Consider the following 19,139-nt stretch of genomic DNA (forward strand, 5'->3'; position numbering starts at 1 on the left):
GAGTATGATGTTATCAACTATGTCTTTATTAGTTTTTCTCCTTGTCATGACTTGAACTCTGAACTTCCAACTCCTTAACCCTTAGTTTAACTAGCTTAATCAGTTGAATTACACATCTCACCCCTCTTTTTGGGTAGTACTTAATTTAATATATATAACTGTCACTTGTTTTCTTATCTTGAGTAATTTGAATGTTAATTTTTATCATTATCGATTTTAGTTATGTTTATATATTGTGCATTTATATATTTAATTTTAAATATAATTTTTAAATAACGTATCCCGGACGTATCGTATCGGGAATTTTGAAAATTTTCCCGTATCGGTGTTGTATTGGTATCGTGTCACGTATCAGGGCTTCATAGTCTGCTATAAAGGGACTGGACTAGAAAACTATACTTGTACCCTGTTTGATTAAGAAACTGGTTATGAGATTGAATAAAATAGGTAGCAAGGAACATGACAAAAACAAGAATTTTTGTCCCTTACAGGACCACAGAACAATTTTTTGTTCTCAATACAACTATAAAAAATATGGAAATACTCATTTTATATTCGAATATTAAAAATATTATCGCTCTATTTCTCTCCGATACAGTTTTGTCATGTCTTGTACTACCTTGTTCTCTCATGTACTATTTTATGTGGTACTTGTTGTTTTGTGAATCAAACGCACCCTATAAGTAATATTTGAATTTATAGCTTTTTAAATTTATTCCACCTAAGGTGGATTGGATAAGTGGGATGACCGGGTTTTGAACCCCAACCCCCTGCGTATAAAATGCAATGTCCTTGACAACTGAGTTAAATTCACGGGAGAAATTTATTCCATTTTATCCTTATTATTTTTATTTTATTATTTTTTTCAAAATATATAACTACCCACATAGTATTTTTCTTAAATAATCAGGGCGTTGATCTTATAATTGATTTAAGAAAAAGGAAGTAACACAAGTGGTTTTCCATGTATAAGATCAACCCAAATCATTAGCCTGGCACAAGAATGCTAAGAATTTAAAGAACAAGGACTTGGCTCAGCACCTCATTTATGGATTAACTGCATTGACTTGAAAATCTCAGTTACATATAAGATTGAGATAGTTCAAATATTTGAATTTTAAATTAGACATAACAGGAACTTGACGAAGATTAAATCAGATATTTTAATCTTGTCCATGCTTTTTGAACTTTTAAAATAAATCAAAATCTAGAAAACAAACAAAAGTCTAAATATTTCGATAAGCCAGTAGCATTTTTTTCTATAATTATAATTTTAAGAAAGAAAAAGGGTCCACCCTAGCATCATCGCAAGATCATTTTTTCGACATCAGAATATACTTGCAAACCGCAAACTCCAAGGGCAAGCTTCACCATTATCCACCCAAGCCACCAGATAGCCACTCTTTGCCCAAAGACTGCTCAAGAGCAAAAACAATAGCTAAGAACTTAGATTCATTTGAATCCTTAACTCCAACTGATACCGCAAATCTGCTATTACATTCACACTCATTCCTCAAAAGTCAAAACAGCTCTAATGCCGGCTTCACCCGGTTGACAAGTGAGTAACATAAGATTAAAATATTTGTAATCAAATACAACTTCTGCTTTATATTATATGCTTGTTTGGACTTCAATTGGTATGACTATGAAGGCTCTACCCAACCTTCATTTTAGTAAGTGTGGCAATAACTGTATATTCTCATAAAGTCATAATAATCAAGGATTAGGTGCATTTGAAAAGCCATGACATGTGTTTACAAAAATACAAATAAAAAATTGGGTGGTTCTATGATGTGTGCAGCATTTTTATACATGGAACTTATCAGTGTATAGCAGTTCAAATATGTAGATTGATGTAAGATTTGCATTGGCTTAAGCCCTTAGGGTCATCTAAGGGACTTGGTTTTCTTTCTTCTTTTTTTGGGATAAATGTCAATATTAGTATATAGGATGGTCTGTAATCCTAAATGAAAACATGGTGAGAAACATTGCATTAACAAAATATTCAATGTATTGTTATTTAAAAAGGTAATTTTTATCATTATTTTTAAGTGGAAGATGTGTTGCTAGACTAGCAGAAACAAACATATATAGCTTCTGATTATTTACAAGTAATAAGCAATGGAAAACTGCATACCAGCCTGGCAGTATTTTGTAACAAACCCTCTTCCTCCTTGGAAAGAACCTTATTGGATCAAGAAGACAGCAAAACTGTTGAATCTTGTTCTACATCGGTAACAGAAACTACATAAAATCTTCGCTTGGAACAATGATGTTTAACCAAAGGAAAAGTATCTAGAAATCAGAATAATACCAATCAATATAGGCCTTCCTTAGGATAGATAAGAAGCAGCAACCAAATATGTGACAAAATCAAACACTATGTAAGGAAGGATGGACTATGCCATAATGCTAACTCCAAAGCGTTTAAATCATGGCAGTCCACAACTACAGTGGCAGACTTAATACAGAGCTTTAGTAGCTCTTGAGTCTTGACATTACACAACTAGGCTTAACTACACATTTGGTCCCTTACGTTTATTTTAGGTTTCAATTTGGTCCCTTACGTTTAAAAAGTATCAATTTGGTCCCTTACGTAGTTCTCTAAGTGTTGGTTAACTATCAACAAAGTATAAAAAAAATTATCTCATTTCATTATGTACACATAGACCACATTATCTCTTCGTTGTGATGAACGGATACCTATACCACATTATCTCTTCGTTGTGGTGAACGGATACCTATACCACATTATCTCTTCGTTGTGGTGAACGGATATACCACATTATCTCTTCGTTGTGGCGAACGGCTATACCACATTATCTCTTCGTTGTGGCGAATGGATACATATACCACATTATCTCTTCGTTGTGGCGAACGGATACCTATACCACATTATCTCTTCGTTGTGGGGAACGGATATACCACATTATCTCTTCGTTGTGGCGAACGGCTATACCACATTATCTCTTCGTTGTGGCGAACGGCTATATCTTTGTATTCCAAATAAAGAATCAAAATATCACTTTAAAACAATTTGAACAAAACCACTAATTTTATCCTTTAAATATCCAAACAGAACTAAGTGAACTAATGTAAAATGGAGGGAAAATATAGTCTCTGAGCATCATTAGTCAGTTATTGCTTACTAGTAGCTAACTATGACTTCATATATACTTGTCATTCTCTATTAATTTCAAAATAATACCAATAGTTCCAAAACAGTCCCAAAACTATTCACATATCAAATGACATGAAATTTCAACTAGATTATAATTAACTCATAACAATTTATGAATCTAACATTTCCACAAATGCAATTTCTCATATCTATTATTCAAAAACTCTATTTTCTATCAAAACTAAACTTAATAAGAACTCGCCTTAGTTATGTGAGGATGACTTATTATGGAAAAACTTAATGATAAGGATGACCATGGAGTTCTTTGAGCTTTGTGGGTTTTAAAACCCTCTTTTCTTTTACAAATTCAGATCTTGAAGCTTTAGTCTCTAGTTTCCTTCTAGTGAATCTACTAGCTAGTGAGATACTCAGATAAAACTTGCTCTTCAATAACAAATTACATGCAATGATGATTATAAGAGGAAATTTGATGAAATAGAAAGTATGGAGAGTTTATGAGTTCGGTGGTACAGAAGAAGGGTGAAGGAAAATGAATAAAATCTCTACTCTTCATTTTGGTTCCCAATTAAAACCCCTAATTTAATCTTTACCCCACAGCTTCTTCTATCTTTTCCATTGAATCTTCTAATTACCCATTGAAACACAAACTACCACTTGATTTTTGCATGCAAGACTCTTACAATCGGAATGGAGAAGAAAATGCATTTTTGTGATGAAGAAGGATCGGTCGGTCGGTGTACCCCGAGAGGAATAGGAAGCAAATTCTATTCATTTATTTATTTATTTTATTTTTTCAAAAGGTTCTCACGTGATGCTTCTGGAGGAAACATGTTTATTTTTTATTTAATTTTCTCTCATACAATACAATAAATTAAAATATGCCCACAAATATAAAATTAAAATTACCTTTGTTAATTTAATTAAATTAATTAATCAAATAAAATTAGAGGGTATTACATAGTAAATATATATTATAAAGTGCAAAGTACTCAAAGTTTAAAATCATAAAACAACCAAGTCTCAAATCTTAAATATAAAACAAAATATTAAACCCTAGATGCTAAATTAGATCACTAATGTCTCAAATCTTCAATATAAAACAAAATATTAAAGCCTAGATGCTAAATTAGATCACTAATGCGCCGTCTACTTGTATCATCTCCTATAATGTCAAGATTGAAATCTTCATTAATCTTATCATCATCACCACCACTACCACTACCACCACCATCATCATCATCATCACTTGCACTATCTAAAGTCTAAACAGAGAGCATAAAATAAACAGAACAAAATGCGACGTGAAAACCAACACGCCAACGTGAAAACGCAAAACGCGACAAGCAAGAAATAGAGTAAGGAAACTGGAAGCAAGAATAATGGAAACTAGAGGAGCAACTATCAAATATCTATGACCTATAATATTTATAACCTGACTCCATATACATATCAGTTGGCCAAAATGTAAAGATAAGAAGCAGCAACCAAATATGTGACAAAATCAAACACTACATAAGGATGGACTATGCCATATTGGTAACTGCAAAGTGATATAAATCATTCCAGTCCACAACCACAGTTGCAGACTTAATACAGAACTTTAGTAGCTCTTGTGTCTTGACATTACACAACTATCATAATTACGAGTTACAACTGCATTTGTCCACAATTATTTTCCATTTCGGTATTTGCAAAGTAAACACAGTTGCAACTGCTATTCGAAACCATTTTGAATCCAGTATAGCTGAAAATTTCAACTTTTATTACAGTTCTGAACAGCATTTGTGCAAGTAGGAAATTCAACAAGTTAACTAAACTATCTTAGCTCCAATCAAGTTCTGAACAAGTATCCATATCAAATAAGGAACAAAATACAAATTAAGGCTAAAATACCTGAAAATTTGTTCATATCATGCCAGTTTCTTCCGTGGTTTGTGCAAGATTCAGTTTTTCTTCATAGAGCTTTAATAGATACGAAGACTCCTCCTTAAAACGATTTATATACATGTCAAGGAAAATCTTCTCCGTGACTACAAATGGAGAAGTTAAACTTGCTTCTTTATTTAGCAAACCTTTCTTCAAAAGATATTGCACAACCGAGGCTCTTGGTATGATCGTTTTTTCCAGACTGGCCCCAAAAACCCTTGGCGTTTTGGCAATGGCAAGAGCATCCCAACCCAACTGATTGACCCAATAGCTCATCACTAAATTAATTTTATCAATGGATGTTAACATACAATGAGGTTGCTTTCTAAATGCTTTAAGAGCATCTTCATTAGACCAACCCCATTTCTTAAAAACATCAACTTTTTCTTTCCACAACGTTTTGGTTATTGATGTTTTGGCGATCAATGCTATTGTGAAAATTGACCGCGAAGGATCAAACCCCAAATCCTTCAATTCCTCCACCAACTCATGCAAGTCCGTCCTGTAGAATAACTTAATCCAGGTCCGAAGCGATCTTGCAATATTTGAGTCAGTTACTCCACTCTCAGTAAGCACTTTGATGTTATCTACCACATAACTTGTTCCAAAGATAGTTGGATTGTACTTCAACAAAGCAATAGTGTCCTTGTCTGATTGCAAAAATCTATAAACCAATTCATAGGCTGGGACTATACGATTCTCGAGGCTTGCAGACAGGACAGCAGGGTTCTTACTGACAATGTTAACAATGTCAGAGTTAGAAGCACCTTTGGAGAGGAAAAATTCAAACTTTGGCAAAACCCTTTTGGAGGGATTGCAGGAAAGTAGCCATGGTGATTTTGCAATGATATGACGTAATTGGGTGTCTGAGAAACCATGGTTTCTAAAGAAATTGAGAACTGAATCAGGTTTTTGAGCAGTCTTGAAACGAACATTGTAAGTGGAGCAAAGTTTGGGAGCAGATTTTGGAGAAAACCCAAAATTGTTGATGAGGTAGGAAACTGCAAATGAGGTTGAATCGGAAGTGTTGGTGCAGAAATGAAGAGAAAACAAAAGAGGGTTAGGGTTTGGGGATAGTAATGTTAATCCGTTGAGATAATAGATTAGGGTTTTGTGGCAAAATGAATTGAACTTGAACATGATGATGAATTGTGGTGAAAATTGAACGAAAATGAGAGTTGTTATTTTGAAGTGGAAAATTTTGAAGAAAAGAGTTGAAATTTGAAAGAGTGAAAGAGAAGAAGATGAATAGTGATGTGTTGTTACCATCAAATTTGAAAGAATGAAAGGGAAAAAGATGAATACTTCATCATGGTTCAGCTCAGGTGCTTTCACGGCTGTTCAGCATGAGATTTGGTTTCACACTTATGGCTAGAGGTGGGAATAGGCTAGGCCGAGCTAGGCTTTGCCAAGTCTGAGCCTGACCTGTCAAAAAATTGAAGGTCTGAGCCTGGCCTGTGGCCTATCATAGGCTTAAATTCTAGGCCTGAGCCTGGCCTTTTGAAAGTCTGATGTGGCCTGTTAGCCTGTTTAAAAGCCTATTTCATATGAACATATTTAAATAAATAATTATATTTATTTTGAAATATACTTATGAACTAATAAAATAATGTTCCATTTGATATTTTAGAGAATTTGACTATATATGTCATCATATTTCAATTCTAGTTTATAATAATACATTTATATATGTTAAAAACTAATGTAGATTAATAAACTTAAATTACTTAAAAAGTTAATAGATTTATAATTTAATCAAAGTATAAATTTTAATATATAAATAATAATCGTAATAAAAATATTATTCATGTTAACTTAAATAGGCCGGCCTAGTAGGCCTCAAAGGCTTTTTTAATGGCATGCGGCCTGGCCTTTTTAGCTAAATAGGCTTATAAAAAAGCATTGGCCTGCTCTATTTAAAGAAATAGGCTGGCCTGGCCTGAGCCTATGTAGGCTAGGCCTTAAGGCCATGTAGGCCGGCCTGGCTTGTTCCCACCTCTACTTATGGCATATTGGCAGGCTTTGTATAAGGAAACTTTGTTTTTTCAATTTTATTGAAAAATTAATGTATATGGTAAATAAGTAATTATTCAATAAATCTACAAAAAGAATTTTTGTTTACATGGTTAAATAACTTTTTTTCTCGGTGCCGAATTCCTCTAAGTTGAAGATTCACTCCTCAACCAAGTGACGTCTTGGGAGATGGTTAAATAAATTTCTGATTTTTATAAATATTTCGAATTTTGTTTTTAGTTTAAATAAGTTTTTGGTCTCTATAAATATTTCGAATTTTGTTTTTAGTTCCTATAAAATTTTCTAGAAACTTTTGGTCTCTCAACTAGTATTTTCTATCACAATTTTTTGTTCCTACTTTTAATCAAACTCTTGTGTAATTTCACATTTTTTAATAATTTTTCGTATTTTTATAATATTATAAAAACATCTCACATAAAATATTTAGAATTTTTTTACCATAAGATTAATTATTTATGAATTTTATGTGCAAAAAATTGAAATATTCTTATTTTATTCATCTCTTAAAAAAAATTAAATTTTTGCAAGAGAGGTTCATATAATGTACTAAACATGACTGCGGAAAAAATTTTAAAATGTAAAATGATATGCATGAGTTGAATAAAAAGTAGGGACAATAAATCATGATAAAAAATACTTTAGGGACCAAAAGTTGCTAGAAAAATTTTATAGAGACTAAACATAAAATTTGAGATATTTATATTGACAGAAAACATATTACTTTTTTGGTTAATTACCAAAAACATATTTAACCCTCGTTTATATATGAGAATTAAGGAAGTAATGTTCTATTTAACTACTCACATAGAAATATAATTTAGTAAAGAAAAAAAATTAACTTATATTTTGACAAAAAAAAAAAAAATTAACTTTTGAAAGCACAACATATTCAAGTTATTCTGTCAAAGAAAAAAAAAAGAAACATATCAAAGAAATTCTAAGATAAATCTATAGTTAATACTGTGAATTTACAATTTATAGGCAACTTTTTTAAAATCAAATTTTTGGTCTCTATTTTCATATTTATTGTAATTTTGGTCTTAAATTTTAGCTCATGCACTTTGGCATAAAAACTATGATTTTTTTTCCATAAAAAATGTGAATTCTAATTTCAAGAGATATTTTCATTAAATTCAATGCTAGGACGATAAATCACTTTATGGATAAAAAAAAAATACTAATTTTAGTTAGAAAAACATCGGTTGGGATCAAATTTACACCAATATAAAAATAGAGGTGAAAGATTGAATTAAAAAAGGGGACATTTTTCACGGATTTAATAAAATAGAAGAATCATAAGTGAAACTAAACAAATAATATAATTCACACTTCCCATTTTAAATGACTTATTTGTAATAATTAAAGAGAAATAACGATCGTCCCGTGTAGCTCAAATCGTAGCTACCGGGAACATTATTGGAGTGGCCGGTGTTCGAACCCCAAATTCCACATTTCTCCACATTTAAATGTGTAAAACTCTAATCACTAGGCTACTTAACAAAAAAAAAAAAAAAATAACGATTATTTGTACCAAAAAAGAAGAAGAGAAATATCGTTACTTTTATTTATTTTTTCCTTAAAAAGTATTGATGACTTATTTGAGTCATGAAATTAGTAATGATTAGAGAGTATTATTGTAAAATATTGCATTGAAAGTCGAATAGGTCAAATATTTTGGAACAAATTTCTCTTCTATTTGAGTCATTTATTTTGGGATGGATGAAGTAGTATCATACTAATATAAAAAAAAATTAAAAATGTTTATGAGAATCGTCGCCTCTCCTCATCTTCCTTCTAGCCACGTCTCCAATTGATAGGGACATCAAATTATATATACAGAGTCTGAATTCGAACCCCGAACACTCTACTTGTTTACCGCAAACATCACAATTCACAAGCCTACCATTATTAGCATCCATGATCTATCTATCAATTCATTCTAACACTGTACAGACCAAACAATGCAATGTATCATTTCATTTTTTGAAAACTGGTTGTACCTTTAAAGAAGACAAATGGTACAAAATAAAATGACTTCACACACAAGTAATTCGAATATTACGATGAAAAGATGTGATACATAAAACATAAACATTAGTCTTGCAATTAAAAGCGCATCTAGCGACAAAATCTGAGAGGGCTGGTCATTGATGGTTTTTGGAGGTAAGAATGCACTTTTTCTAGTTTGACACATGATAGCTACAGCCACGACACGATCTTTCTGAAAGCCTCGGATTCACTTTGAAAATTTAGGAAGTTGTCACTTCAGGCAACCAACCATTTACATCAATACATCAACCTGGGACCATACAGCAATTTTTGTAAAATGTTAACTCTACCAGGGACTATAAGATCATAGTAAAAACTCCAAGCTGTTCATTAAAACATGAATATATCCAATTGCTAATAGATTTGATTCACTTCTAAACGATAAGTTAAGTTACTTCAACTACAATGTATATTTGCACATGCTTATGTAGCAGTATAAGCTCCACAATATTACTATAGAACTTATCATTCAACTTCAAATAAAGTTATGAAAGTAGATGATGATGCTGATACTTTTTCTGTAGAATGTCAATTGAACAGAAACGTCAATCCGTAAAACGAATACATCACTCCTCTTCACATACAGACAGTCAAAATTTGATCTAAAACAGAAGTGAAATCTGCCAAACAGTCTCTCAATGGGAATTTTTCCATTTCCATTTTTTATAGAAGAAAAATATATTGCAAACTATATCTAAGAGGTGGATAAGATATTCGTCTAAAATGGGAAAATTAAATAAAACAATGAGCCTTAGTGGCTCAAGAAGACCGCAAAAATGTTGAATCTCAATGTACATCAGTAATAGAAAATACATTAAATATTCCCTTGGAATAATGATGTTTAGAGAACCGGAGGAAAAGTATATAGAAATCAGAAATATTACTTACCAATACATAAGTCATCCTCAGGAATTGTGTGAACCTGCAATAACGAGTTTACATTGTTGGTTGGAAACGTAGCAATTGAATCAAATGAAACATATCAACTATTGTTTTCTTTAATAAGTTATTAGAGAAATTTTGTTGTTGAATGAATGATGTAGTCATATCAACTAAACTACAGAACATGGACAAAATACCAAGGGGCATTCATCAAAATAATACTTATGAACTATGTGACTATGTCATAATGCTAATTGCTATGCTGTTAATCCCAGATAGTGGCGTGTAGCCCCGAACCCCAAAATGCTATAGCGGTATAGCGGATAGCAGGATGACCGCTGTTGTGAAGACTAAAAAACAATGTACAAAGTAAACATAAACTCCAACAAGAAACATAGATACTAAAAATAGTAAAATACACCTTTATTGTGAAGACTAAGAAACAATGACAAAATCAAGTTCTAACTTCTAGGTAAACAAAATGACAAGCCATTAAAATCCAGTTCTAAAATTGTGCTAATGTTACGAGTTATTACGATACTGCTAGTTTGTGTTGCCACGTGGTATTATTGCGATATGTGGTGAACATAGAACACTACTTCCCTGTTTTTATTTTTATGATGAAATATATATACAGTAATAAAAAAGGGATATTTTGGTCATTAAAATTTTAATAGCTTCCAATTCGGTTGCTCACACTTTAGCTAGGGCGGCCAATTCTTGGACTAGTTTCCATAGATTTGAGATTATTCCTTCATGTATTGAACTTTTGATAATTAATGAAATGCAGTAAGTTTGTTTGGTTAAAAAAAAATTTTAATAGCTTCCATTCCATCCCATACACATACACCCCAAATTGGAAGGGAAGAAAATAAGAAAAAGGATGGAATGAGATGGAATAGATTCCATTGTGTTCCATTCCATTCCATTCAATTTTAAAATATCCAAACAATGGAATCTCATTCCATACCACTCTATTCCATTCCATTCCATTCCGTTGTTTTCCATCAATCCAAACATAGCCTAAAGGAAATCCAAAGCATGCTTTGCATCTTCGTCTGCCTCATTTTCACTTCACCATATCAATATTCTCTTGTTCATCACTTGATTCAAACTATTGTTCTTCCACCTCCAACTCCTCATCTCATCTCCATTAGGCACAACTTTAGTGAGTCTAGAATTCCATAGCGGTATAGCAGAAAGTGGGATTTCCGCAATTTGCATCTGCTACAACCGCCATTACTTGGCGCCACAAGGAGAGATGGCGTTGTGCCGAATCCTACCACGCTATGCTATTTTGTTATAGTGCTCTGTTGACAACATAGGACAATTGCATAGTGTTTTGAATAATTGTAGTTGATAATCATAATTACAACCTTAATATTAAGTTTGGGAGCTCTTAACAATTATACCGTGACCATTATGACAACTGACAACTGCATCAGTGAACAATTATTTGCATTTTTGGCATTTGGGAAATTACTACCATAGCTACTGGAACCTAAAATTAGTTTGAACTCAGCAACCTAATCTGGTATAGCTTAACTTATGCAATACATTATTGGACTATACAAACATGGATGAAGAAATGACACAATAAAAAAAAAATATTCCATGCCCATAAATGCAAGAAAATTTCAACTTTTACCTGTATTACTACGAAACTATCAGGCATTACTTTCAGAATGATATACATCATAATTTTGAAAAAAAATATCAATCAAAACCAACATTTGATTAAGTATTCAAATCGAACAAGATATAAGATACAAATTAAGGCTAAAATACCTGAAAAGTTGTTCATGACATAGTATCAGTTTCGTCCCTGGCGTGTGCAAGATTCAGTTTTTCTTCATAAAGCTTTAATAGATAAGATGACTGCTCCTTATAACGGTTTATATACCTTTCAAGGAACAACTTATCGCTGACTACAAATGGAGTAGTTAAGCTTGCTTTCTTATTCAGTAAACCTTTTTTCAGAATATATTGCAGAATTGCGGCCCTTGGTATGATCCTTCTCTCTAGACAGGACCCAAAAACCCTTGGTAGTTTGACAATGGCCCTAGCATCCCAACCTAACTGATTGACCCAAAAGCTCATCACTGAATTAATTTTATCAATGGATGTTAACATAATATGAGGCTGCTTTTTAAATGCTTCTAAAACATCTGCATCAGACCAACCCCATTTCTTAATGGCATCAACTTTCTCTTCCCATCTGGTTTTGGTTATTTTTCTTTTGGCAATCAGTGCTTCAGAAAAAAATGATTGTGAAAGATTAAACCCCAAACCCTTCAATTCCTCCACCTCCATCAAAATGTCACTTCTGCATAGTATGCTGCTTTGTCTCCGAATCACTCTTGTAATGTTTAAATCGGTCACTCCATTCTCAATCATCACTCTAATGTTATGTGGCGCAAAATGGTGAGTAAGTAAAGTTGGATTGCCAAATGCACAAGCAATAACGTCCTTGTCAGATTTCAAGAATTTATACAACAACTCATAGGTTGGGACTATATGATTCTCCAAGCTTGGAGACAAGACCATAGGGTACTTACTGACAAGGTTAACAATGTCAGAGTTAGAAGCACCTTTGGAGAGGAAAAATTCAAACTTTGGCAAAACCCTTTTGGAGGGATTGCAGGAAAGTAGCCATGGTGATTTTGCAATGATATTACGTAATTGGGTGTCTGAGAAACCATGGTTTCTAAAGAAATTGAGAACTGAATCAGGTTTTTGAGCAGTTTTGAAACGAACATTGTAAGTGGAGCAAAGTTTGGGAGCAGATTTTGGGGAAAACCCAAAATTGTTGATGAGATAGGAAGCAGCAAATGAGGTTGAATCGGAAGTGTTGGTGCAGAAATGAAGAGAAAACAAAAGAGGGTTAGGGTTTGGGGATTGTAATGTTAATTCCTTAAGATAATAGATTAGGGTTTTGTGGCGCCATGAATTCAATTTGAACATTATGATGAATTATTGATGGGGTGAAAATTGAACGAAAATGAGCGTTGTTATTTTGAAGTGGAAACTTTTGAAGAAAAGGGTTCAAATTTAAAAGAGTGAAAGTGATGAAGATGAATAGTGTTGTGTTGTTACCTTCAATCTATTCTTCTCGGAGGATGACGGTGGAATGGTGACTTCATGGTTCAGCTTAGGTGGTTTCACGGCGGGTCATACTAGCATGAGATTTGGTTTCACATCACACAATGGCATTATTATACTCCGATAAAACTAGAACATCAACCCGTGCAGTGCACGGGTCTGATTAGTTGTAAGATATACTAGTATAACTTACCCGTGCAAATGCACGGGTTAATGTTCAATGAAAAATATATTTTTTTTGACACATGAAAAATATGGATTATTAAATTTTTAATATTTTGTGGTTTTTTTTAATTATTTGTAAAATTAATTTTATATTTAATGTAATAATTTATTTAAATATGATAAATGATCCAAATTTTGGATATTTTAAGGAGAAATGGTAGAACGGAGAGTGATACTCCACTCCCCGTTCCCAACCCACATGTTCGTATATTTGTTCTTTTATTTTCATAAAAAAATGTCATTAAGCAAAAACTAATCTAACGGTTAATATATATTAGTTCTTAATCGTCATCTCTCTCCTTTAGACATTTGTTTTATTCTTGAGTATTTTAGCTCATGTCCCCGTGTGAAAAATTTTCACATTTGTGTAATGAACAGTAGAATTATTTATCATTTGCTTGACAAAAAAAAAATTATATCATTTTTTTTATGCATATCTCATTTGTTAATGGTGCAAATTTTAAAAAATTTATCTATTTGTTTATCTTACAGTGATGTTTGGAAAATAAAAACAAAGTAATACATGATATTATTACTTTTAATTCTTTCTTTTTTTATATATAAAATCATTGTTACTTTCCTTACTTTCAATTGATATTTATCGTATTTTTTATATAATAAAATCTACAAATGTATGTCTCACCCCGTGTAAGTTATTTTTTGCTTAATACCTCCATGTAGATTATTTTTTGATCAATACCCCCTATTGTAATATTATGTTTGGTATAAATCACTATGTAACTTTTTTTTATTAATAAAATTAATAAAATAATAAAATAAAATAGAAAAATAATCTATGAAGTCAATTACTTCGTTCCTTTTATATTTCAGACAATCAAACCATTTTCTCTGTTCGATAATTATGAAGTTTAAGAATAACTTTTTTTGTGAACAATTAAATTACTATTTTTATTTTTTTTTATATTCCTTTTAAGGTGAGTATTTTTGTTCAGAGATTCTTAAGTCTTCAATTTTGTTTTGAAACATATTAAGCCTTCAATTTCTCAGTTCCACATTTGGCCAATTCGTTCTATATAATTTTTTTTGATAAGCAATTCGTTCTATAGTATAGTCCTTCGAGGATTTTCTATTATTTTATCAGTATATTTGTTAAATATCACATGAAAAATTAGACAAACAAAACAATAATGAGTAAAAAAAAGAGTACAACATTTATTAATAATAGTAAAAAAACATTTATAAGCATGATTTACACCAATAAAAAATAATATGAACAAAAAGTGTTTTTTAATAAGTAAACATGATTAAAAAAAATGACAATAAAATATAAAAAAATATAAATAAATACTTAAAACTCTAACATCAGTTGATAATACCTAATCCTAATTTGAATAACGAACAATATGTTCTTCCATATGGACCTGCTAATAAAAAATTATAGCTCAAAATTAGTATAATTATGATTAATCATAAACATCATTTAAATACAAAGCATATATATATAAAAAAAATGCATATAACATCTTCGAAAATAAGAAAATAGAACAACGAAAAAGTTGAAGATTATCTCCTTGTAAGCACAAAAAAGACGGGCACCTGCGGTAAAATAAGAAAAGAAGATTATCTCCATGTAGGCACAAAAAAGGATAGCATCAAAATACAAAAATATACTATATAATATTAAACTTGAAAAAAAAAACATGGAAAGAAGAAAATAGAACAACGAAAAAGTTGAAGGAAATGAGAGTGAAATCACCCAAAAAAAGAATAGAGATAAAAGATTGCAAAAAGTATAATTTTGAATTGCAATAGTGTGTGAAATCGGTTGCAAATCACAGCTATTTATATTAATAGAATGAAGATCGAAATTATAAATGTCATTTAATAGCAATTATCTAATTGACAAATTATGGGACAAAATGACTTTGTTTCTAAAATATAATATAATAATAATAATGTAATAATAATAATAATGAATAAAATATCAAATAATCAAATTAGAAGTAAAAATTGACATTATCATTAAAAAAATTGAAATGTATTCGATTGTTTCCTTTTGAATGATTATTTTTGAATTAATATTAAATTTTGATTGAGAAGGACACCAAAAAAAAAGTAAAAATTGACATTGTCATTAAAAAAATTGAAATGTATTCAATTGTTTCCTTTTGAATGATTATTTTTGAATTAGCATTAAATTTTGATTGAGAAGGACACAAAAAAAAAATCCCTTATATGAGTACATACTATTGAAGTTCTCAAAGGTTGCCACATAGGAAAAGATGCTCTCACAAGTTGCCACATAGATTATGATAAATGAGAGGATGCTGTTGGTGTAAGCCCTAGAGGCCAATTATTCATAATTGCATAATAAATGTATTGAATAATTTACTTATTAAATAAAGGCTTTTCTTTATTATGTTTATGTGTTAAATAATAATAGAGTCCCTAGAATAGTAAGTTCATTGTATGGAACGTTAAGTATGACTTAATCGTGAGATTCCATTAAATATAAGAACACTATTCTTAAACATATCCATAGTCGAGCTTTATTGTGAAATGGGATAACGTTAAAGCATAAAGACTATTATGTTGGTAGACTGATGATCATATCTCACTGATCATGGATAATGAGTTATCAAGTCTTCACATAGATATAAATGTTAAGGGTAACTTTATATCGGATTGACCCACCATGAGAATACTACATAGAGTGTTATGAAATGTCATAAGTTTTCTCATAGTGATAAAAGGTGTATTCCACCCTTCGACCTGAAACCACTATGTACCCTAGATGCAAGAGTGTAATACCTTGTTGCCATTCAACGTTATCCGTAACTGGATAATTATAAAGTTGGTTGATGGGTATCCCACGAATCATGCTGAGGGACATGAGTGACCTAGATGGAATTTGTCCCTCCTACATAACGGGAGATATGTCTATGGGCCCAATATTGAACTAGACAAGGATGACATACTATGCCTTGTGTTCAATATAGACATGAGGACAAAAGGGTAATTGTGCACAAGATATTTATCACGGAAAGGTTAGTCAGATCACGTGACATTCCTGTGACTTGGGTAACAGTGATGTGTTGCTAGATACCGCTCACTGTTTATAATATTTCGATTAATATTATTGCCAACGTCATAAGAACCTACAGGGTCACACACATAAGGACAATTATGAAGGGAAAAATAAGTAAGACTTATTGTGGGGGTGCAGTTAGTGAAAAACGGTTATTGGGCTTGAGAAGCCCAATTTCGTGTAAACTAAAGACCTCATAAGAAACTCTATAAATAGAGCCTTATGAAGTTCAGTAGTTACGTTTTTTGAAACCCTAACTGAGTTTAGAAAAATTCTGAATTTCTCTAAACCCTAAACCGCACAAAATTCCCTCAGCCTTCATCCAAGAACAGCTAGCACTGTGAGATCGAAGGTTCCTGTTCGTGTGGACTAAGTGGAGGTGCTGCAAGTGCGGCGCTTGTGATCGACAAAGGCGGCCACAGATTTGTTCTTCAAAGGTAATATTCTAGACCTGATCATGCTCATTCACAAGAATCCATTGATGGGAAATTTTAATTTTAAAATTCCGCTGCGTTTATAAAAGTGTTTTATGAAACGATTTCCCAACAGTGGTATCAGAGCCACTTGTGAAACCATGAATCGGTTTGCTGTTTTATTACTGTTTTATTAATATGATTTTGAATCGGTATTAATAATAAGAACAACAAGGATTAATAAAATTTGATTGATCGGTTTAAAATATATATGTGATATATATTTCTGATACGACGCATCAGTGTATGTGATACATTGATCGTGTCATTCATTCGAATGTTTGAGTGATTGGCGTTTAATTTGGATGATTGTGAGCGTGAGCTTCGGAACCGTTTATGGTGAAGCATCATATATCCGATCGTTCATCTAGAACTAGCAGTCCTGAAACGTTTTGATGAATGGTGGTTGTATTAGGGTTTATAACAATACAAGTGTTGTGTTGTTATATAAACAGAACATATTGTTCATTGAAAGTTTTAAGTGATTGTCGTGAGCATGAATGATTGTGAGCGTGAGCTTCGGAACCGATAACTGGTGAAGCATCATATATCCAATCGTCTATGGTGAACAAAATCCTGAAACGTTTTGATGAATAATTACTGTAACAATACAAGGGTTGTGTCGTTATAAAAACAGAGTACGGCTAGGGTTTGTATCTGAAGCATCAAGTGTTGGTGCGATTAGGATTCATTGATGAAGTGTTCATCGAAATTTAGCTTCCGGGCAGCGAAACCCCCGGCTAACTCTGCGTAAGGTGATCAATCATGGTATTTTATTAATTGGACTAATGTAATAATAATAAATTGTGTGTTTATTGTTATTAAAGTTGCATGAAGAATGGTTATGGCCTTAGTTCTTTTTCGTTTTATTTGGGATTTTAAATACGGCCTGCGTGTCGTGCCTCTCTTATATTTTCTTGATGTAATTTCTTTTCTCATCTCACTCCCTCGTATGAACACGAGTTTCTTGTAGTGATGTAATATAAGATTAGCAAATAGGACAGGAAGGACATCAATGAAGATCTATCTTGGAGAAGTATAGGTCATTCTTAGATATAGCATAGGTTCTCTCAATGGCTTGAGGGAACAATTACGCTAGGGGCCATAACCATATCATTTTATTATATTATGTATGTTGATGCATGTTATGAATGGAGTGACGTCATTGTATGTAAGCCGTGGTAAGGTGAGATCAAATTAATTATAAAAGCCCTCAAAGGAATTAATATTAAGTTTTATTGCTTTCCAACGAATAGCGCCCTTCAAGATCAATATCGATCAATGTAGGTTTTGCCAACGCGAAGTGCATTGTCAATATTGATAAGTTGCGGTGAGGTAATTTATTTATCCGATCGCTATTTAATGGGTCAAACTTAACTAAAGAAAATATAATAAGATTATATAACTTTAGAAGCAAGTATTGGGTTATTCCATGTGATGGATTAGAATAAGTGTTATTCACCCAATAGAAAGGATATGAGAGTTGTATGAGATACAATTGGAAAGGAGTTTCCTACCTAAATAACTAAGTTTTGTGTAATCAGCCCAACGCTGACTTAAAACGAAGTGAAATATGGATCTCATTCTCACTAGAAAATCTTCCAACGGGATTTTCCGAATCAAATGTCGAGGGTCATTTGTTTTGAGTAAAATAGTGAGAGAGCATGTTTAATTAAAGGCCTAATTAAATGTGTATTAAAAATTGTTCAATACTTATATTTTCACTTTTATAATTGTAGATCACCATGTCAAACACCAATACTTCGAACAACATTTTGCGAAGCATTCTTGACAAAGAGAAATTGTCTGGGACAAATTTTCTTGATTGGCATCGTAACTTGAGGATAGTCCTCATGCACGAGAAAAAGCTGTATGCTATTGAGGAACCCCAACCTAACCCTGAGGATGAACCTGCCGCCAATGCTCCAAAGGCACAAAGGGATGCTTATCAGAAGCGTCTTGATGATGCCATGGATGCAAAGTGCCTCATGCTGGCTACCATGACCTCTGAGCTTCAGAAGCAACATGAGGACATGAATGCGTTCGATATGATCGAACACTTGAAAACGCTCTATCAAGAGCAAGCCAGGATTGAGAGGTTTGAGGTTTCCAAAGCCCTGTTTTCAGCCAAGCTATCTGAGGGATCTCTAGTAAGTCCACATGTGCTCAAGATGATTGGGTACGTGGGGAACTTAGAAAAATTGGGATTTCCACTTGGAAATGAGCTTGCAACTGATCTGATCTTGCAATCGTTGCC

The 19,139-nt window shown here is 32.3% G+C and overlaps 2 protein-coding genes across 6 annotated transcripts; both read right to left on the bottom strand.

Annotated features, from left to right (window-relative positions):
- Positions 1-1,045: 1,045 nt before the first annotated feature.
- On the bottom strand, positions 1,046-6,434 carry LOC123883800. 5 transcript variants are annotated; one of them, XR_006800462.1, is made up of 3 exons: positions 5,036-6,434; positions 2,138-2,295; positions 1,046-1,415 (listed from the first exon to the last, which is right to left on the bottom strand). XR_006800462.1 is itself a non-coding variant. In XM_045932734.1 (2 exons), exon 1 carries the CDS (start codon positions 6,335-6,337, stop codon positions 5,048-5,050), a length of 1,290 nt encoding a protein of 429 aa, XP_045788690.1. In that variant the 5' UTR covers positions 6,338-6,434; the 3' UTR covers positions 1,296-2,295; positions 5,036-5,047. The 5 variants fall into 5 exon arrangements, 2 of the variants coding, with proteins under 2 accessions (XP_045788690.1, XP_045788692.1); XR_006800461.1 differs by having other exon boundaries at positions 1,296-1,488; XR_006800460.1 differs by having other exon boundaries at positions 1,296-1,689.
- A 2,539-nt stretch (positions 6,435-8,973) lies between these two features.
- On the bottom strand, positions 8,974-13,236 carry LOC123883803. Its single transcript, XM_045932740.1, has 3 exons — positions 11,822-13,236; positions 10,040-10,073; positions 8,974-9,401 (listed from the first exon to the last, which is right to left on the bottom strand). Exon 1 carries the CDS (start codon positions 12,995-12,997, stop codon positions 11,834-11,836), a length of 1,164 nt encoding a protein of 387 aa, XP_045788696.1. The 5' UTR covers positions 12,998-13,236; the 3' UTR covers positions 8,974-9,401; positions 10,040-10,073; positions 11,822-11,833.
- Positions 13,237-19,139: the final 5,903 nt, after the last annotated feature.

This window comes from Trifolium pratense, linkage group LG5 (genome assembly GCF_020283565.1).
Source record: "Trifolium pratense cultivar HEN17-A07 linkage group LG5, ARS_RC_1.1, whole genome shotgun sequence".
NCBI lineage: Eukaryota > Viridiplantae > Streptophyta > Magnoliopsida > Fabales > Fabaceae > Trifolium > Trifolium pratense.

Coding starts and splice junctions, on each gene's coding strand:
- LOC123883800 (XM_045932734.1), bottom strand. CDS start 6,337: ATGGTAACAACACATCACTATTCATCTTCTTCTCTTTCACTCTTTCAA.
- LOC123883803 (XM_045932740.1), bottom strand. CDS start 12,997: ATGTTCAAATTGAATTCATGGCGCCACAAAACCCTAATCTATTATCTT.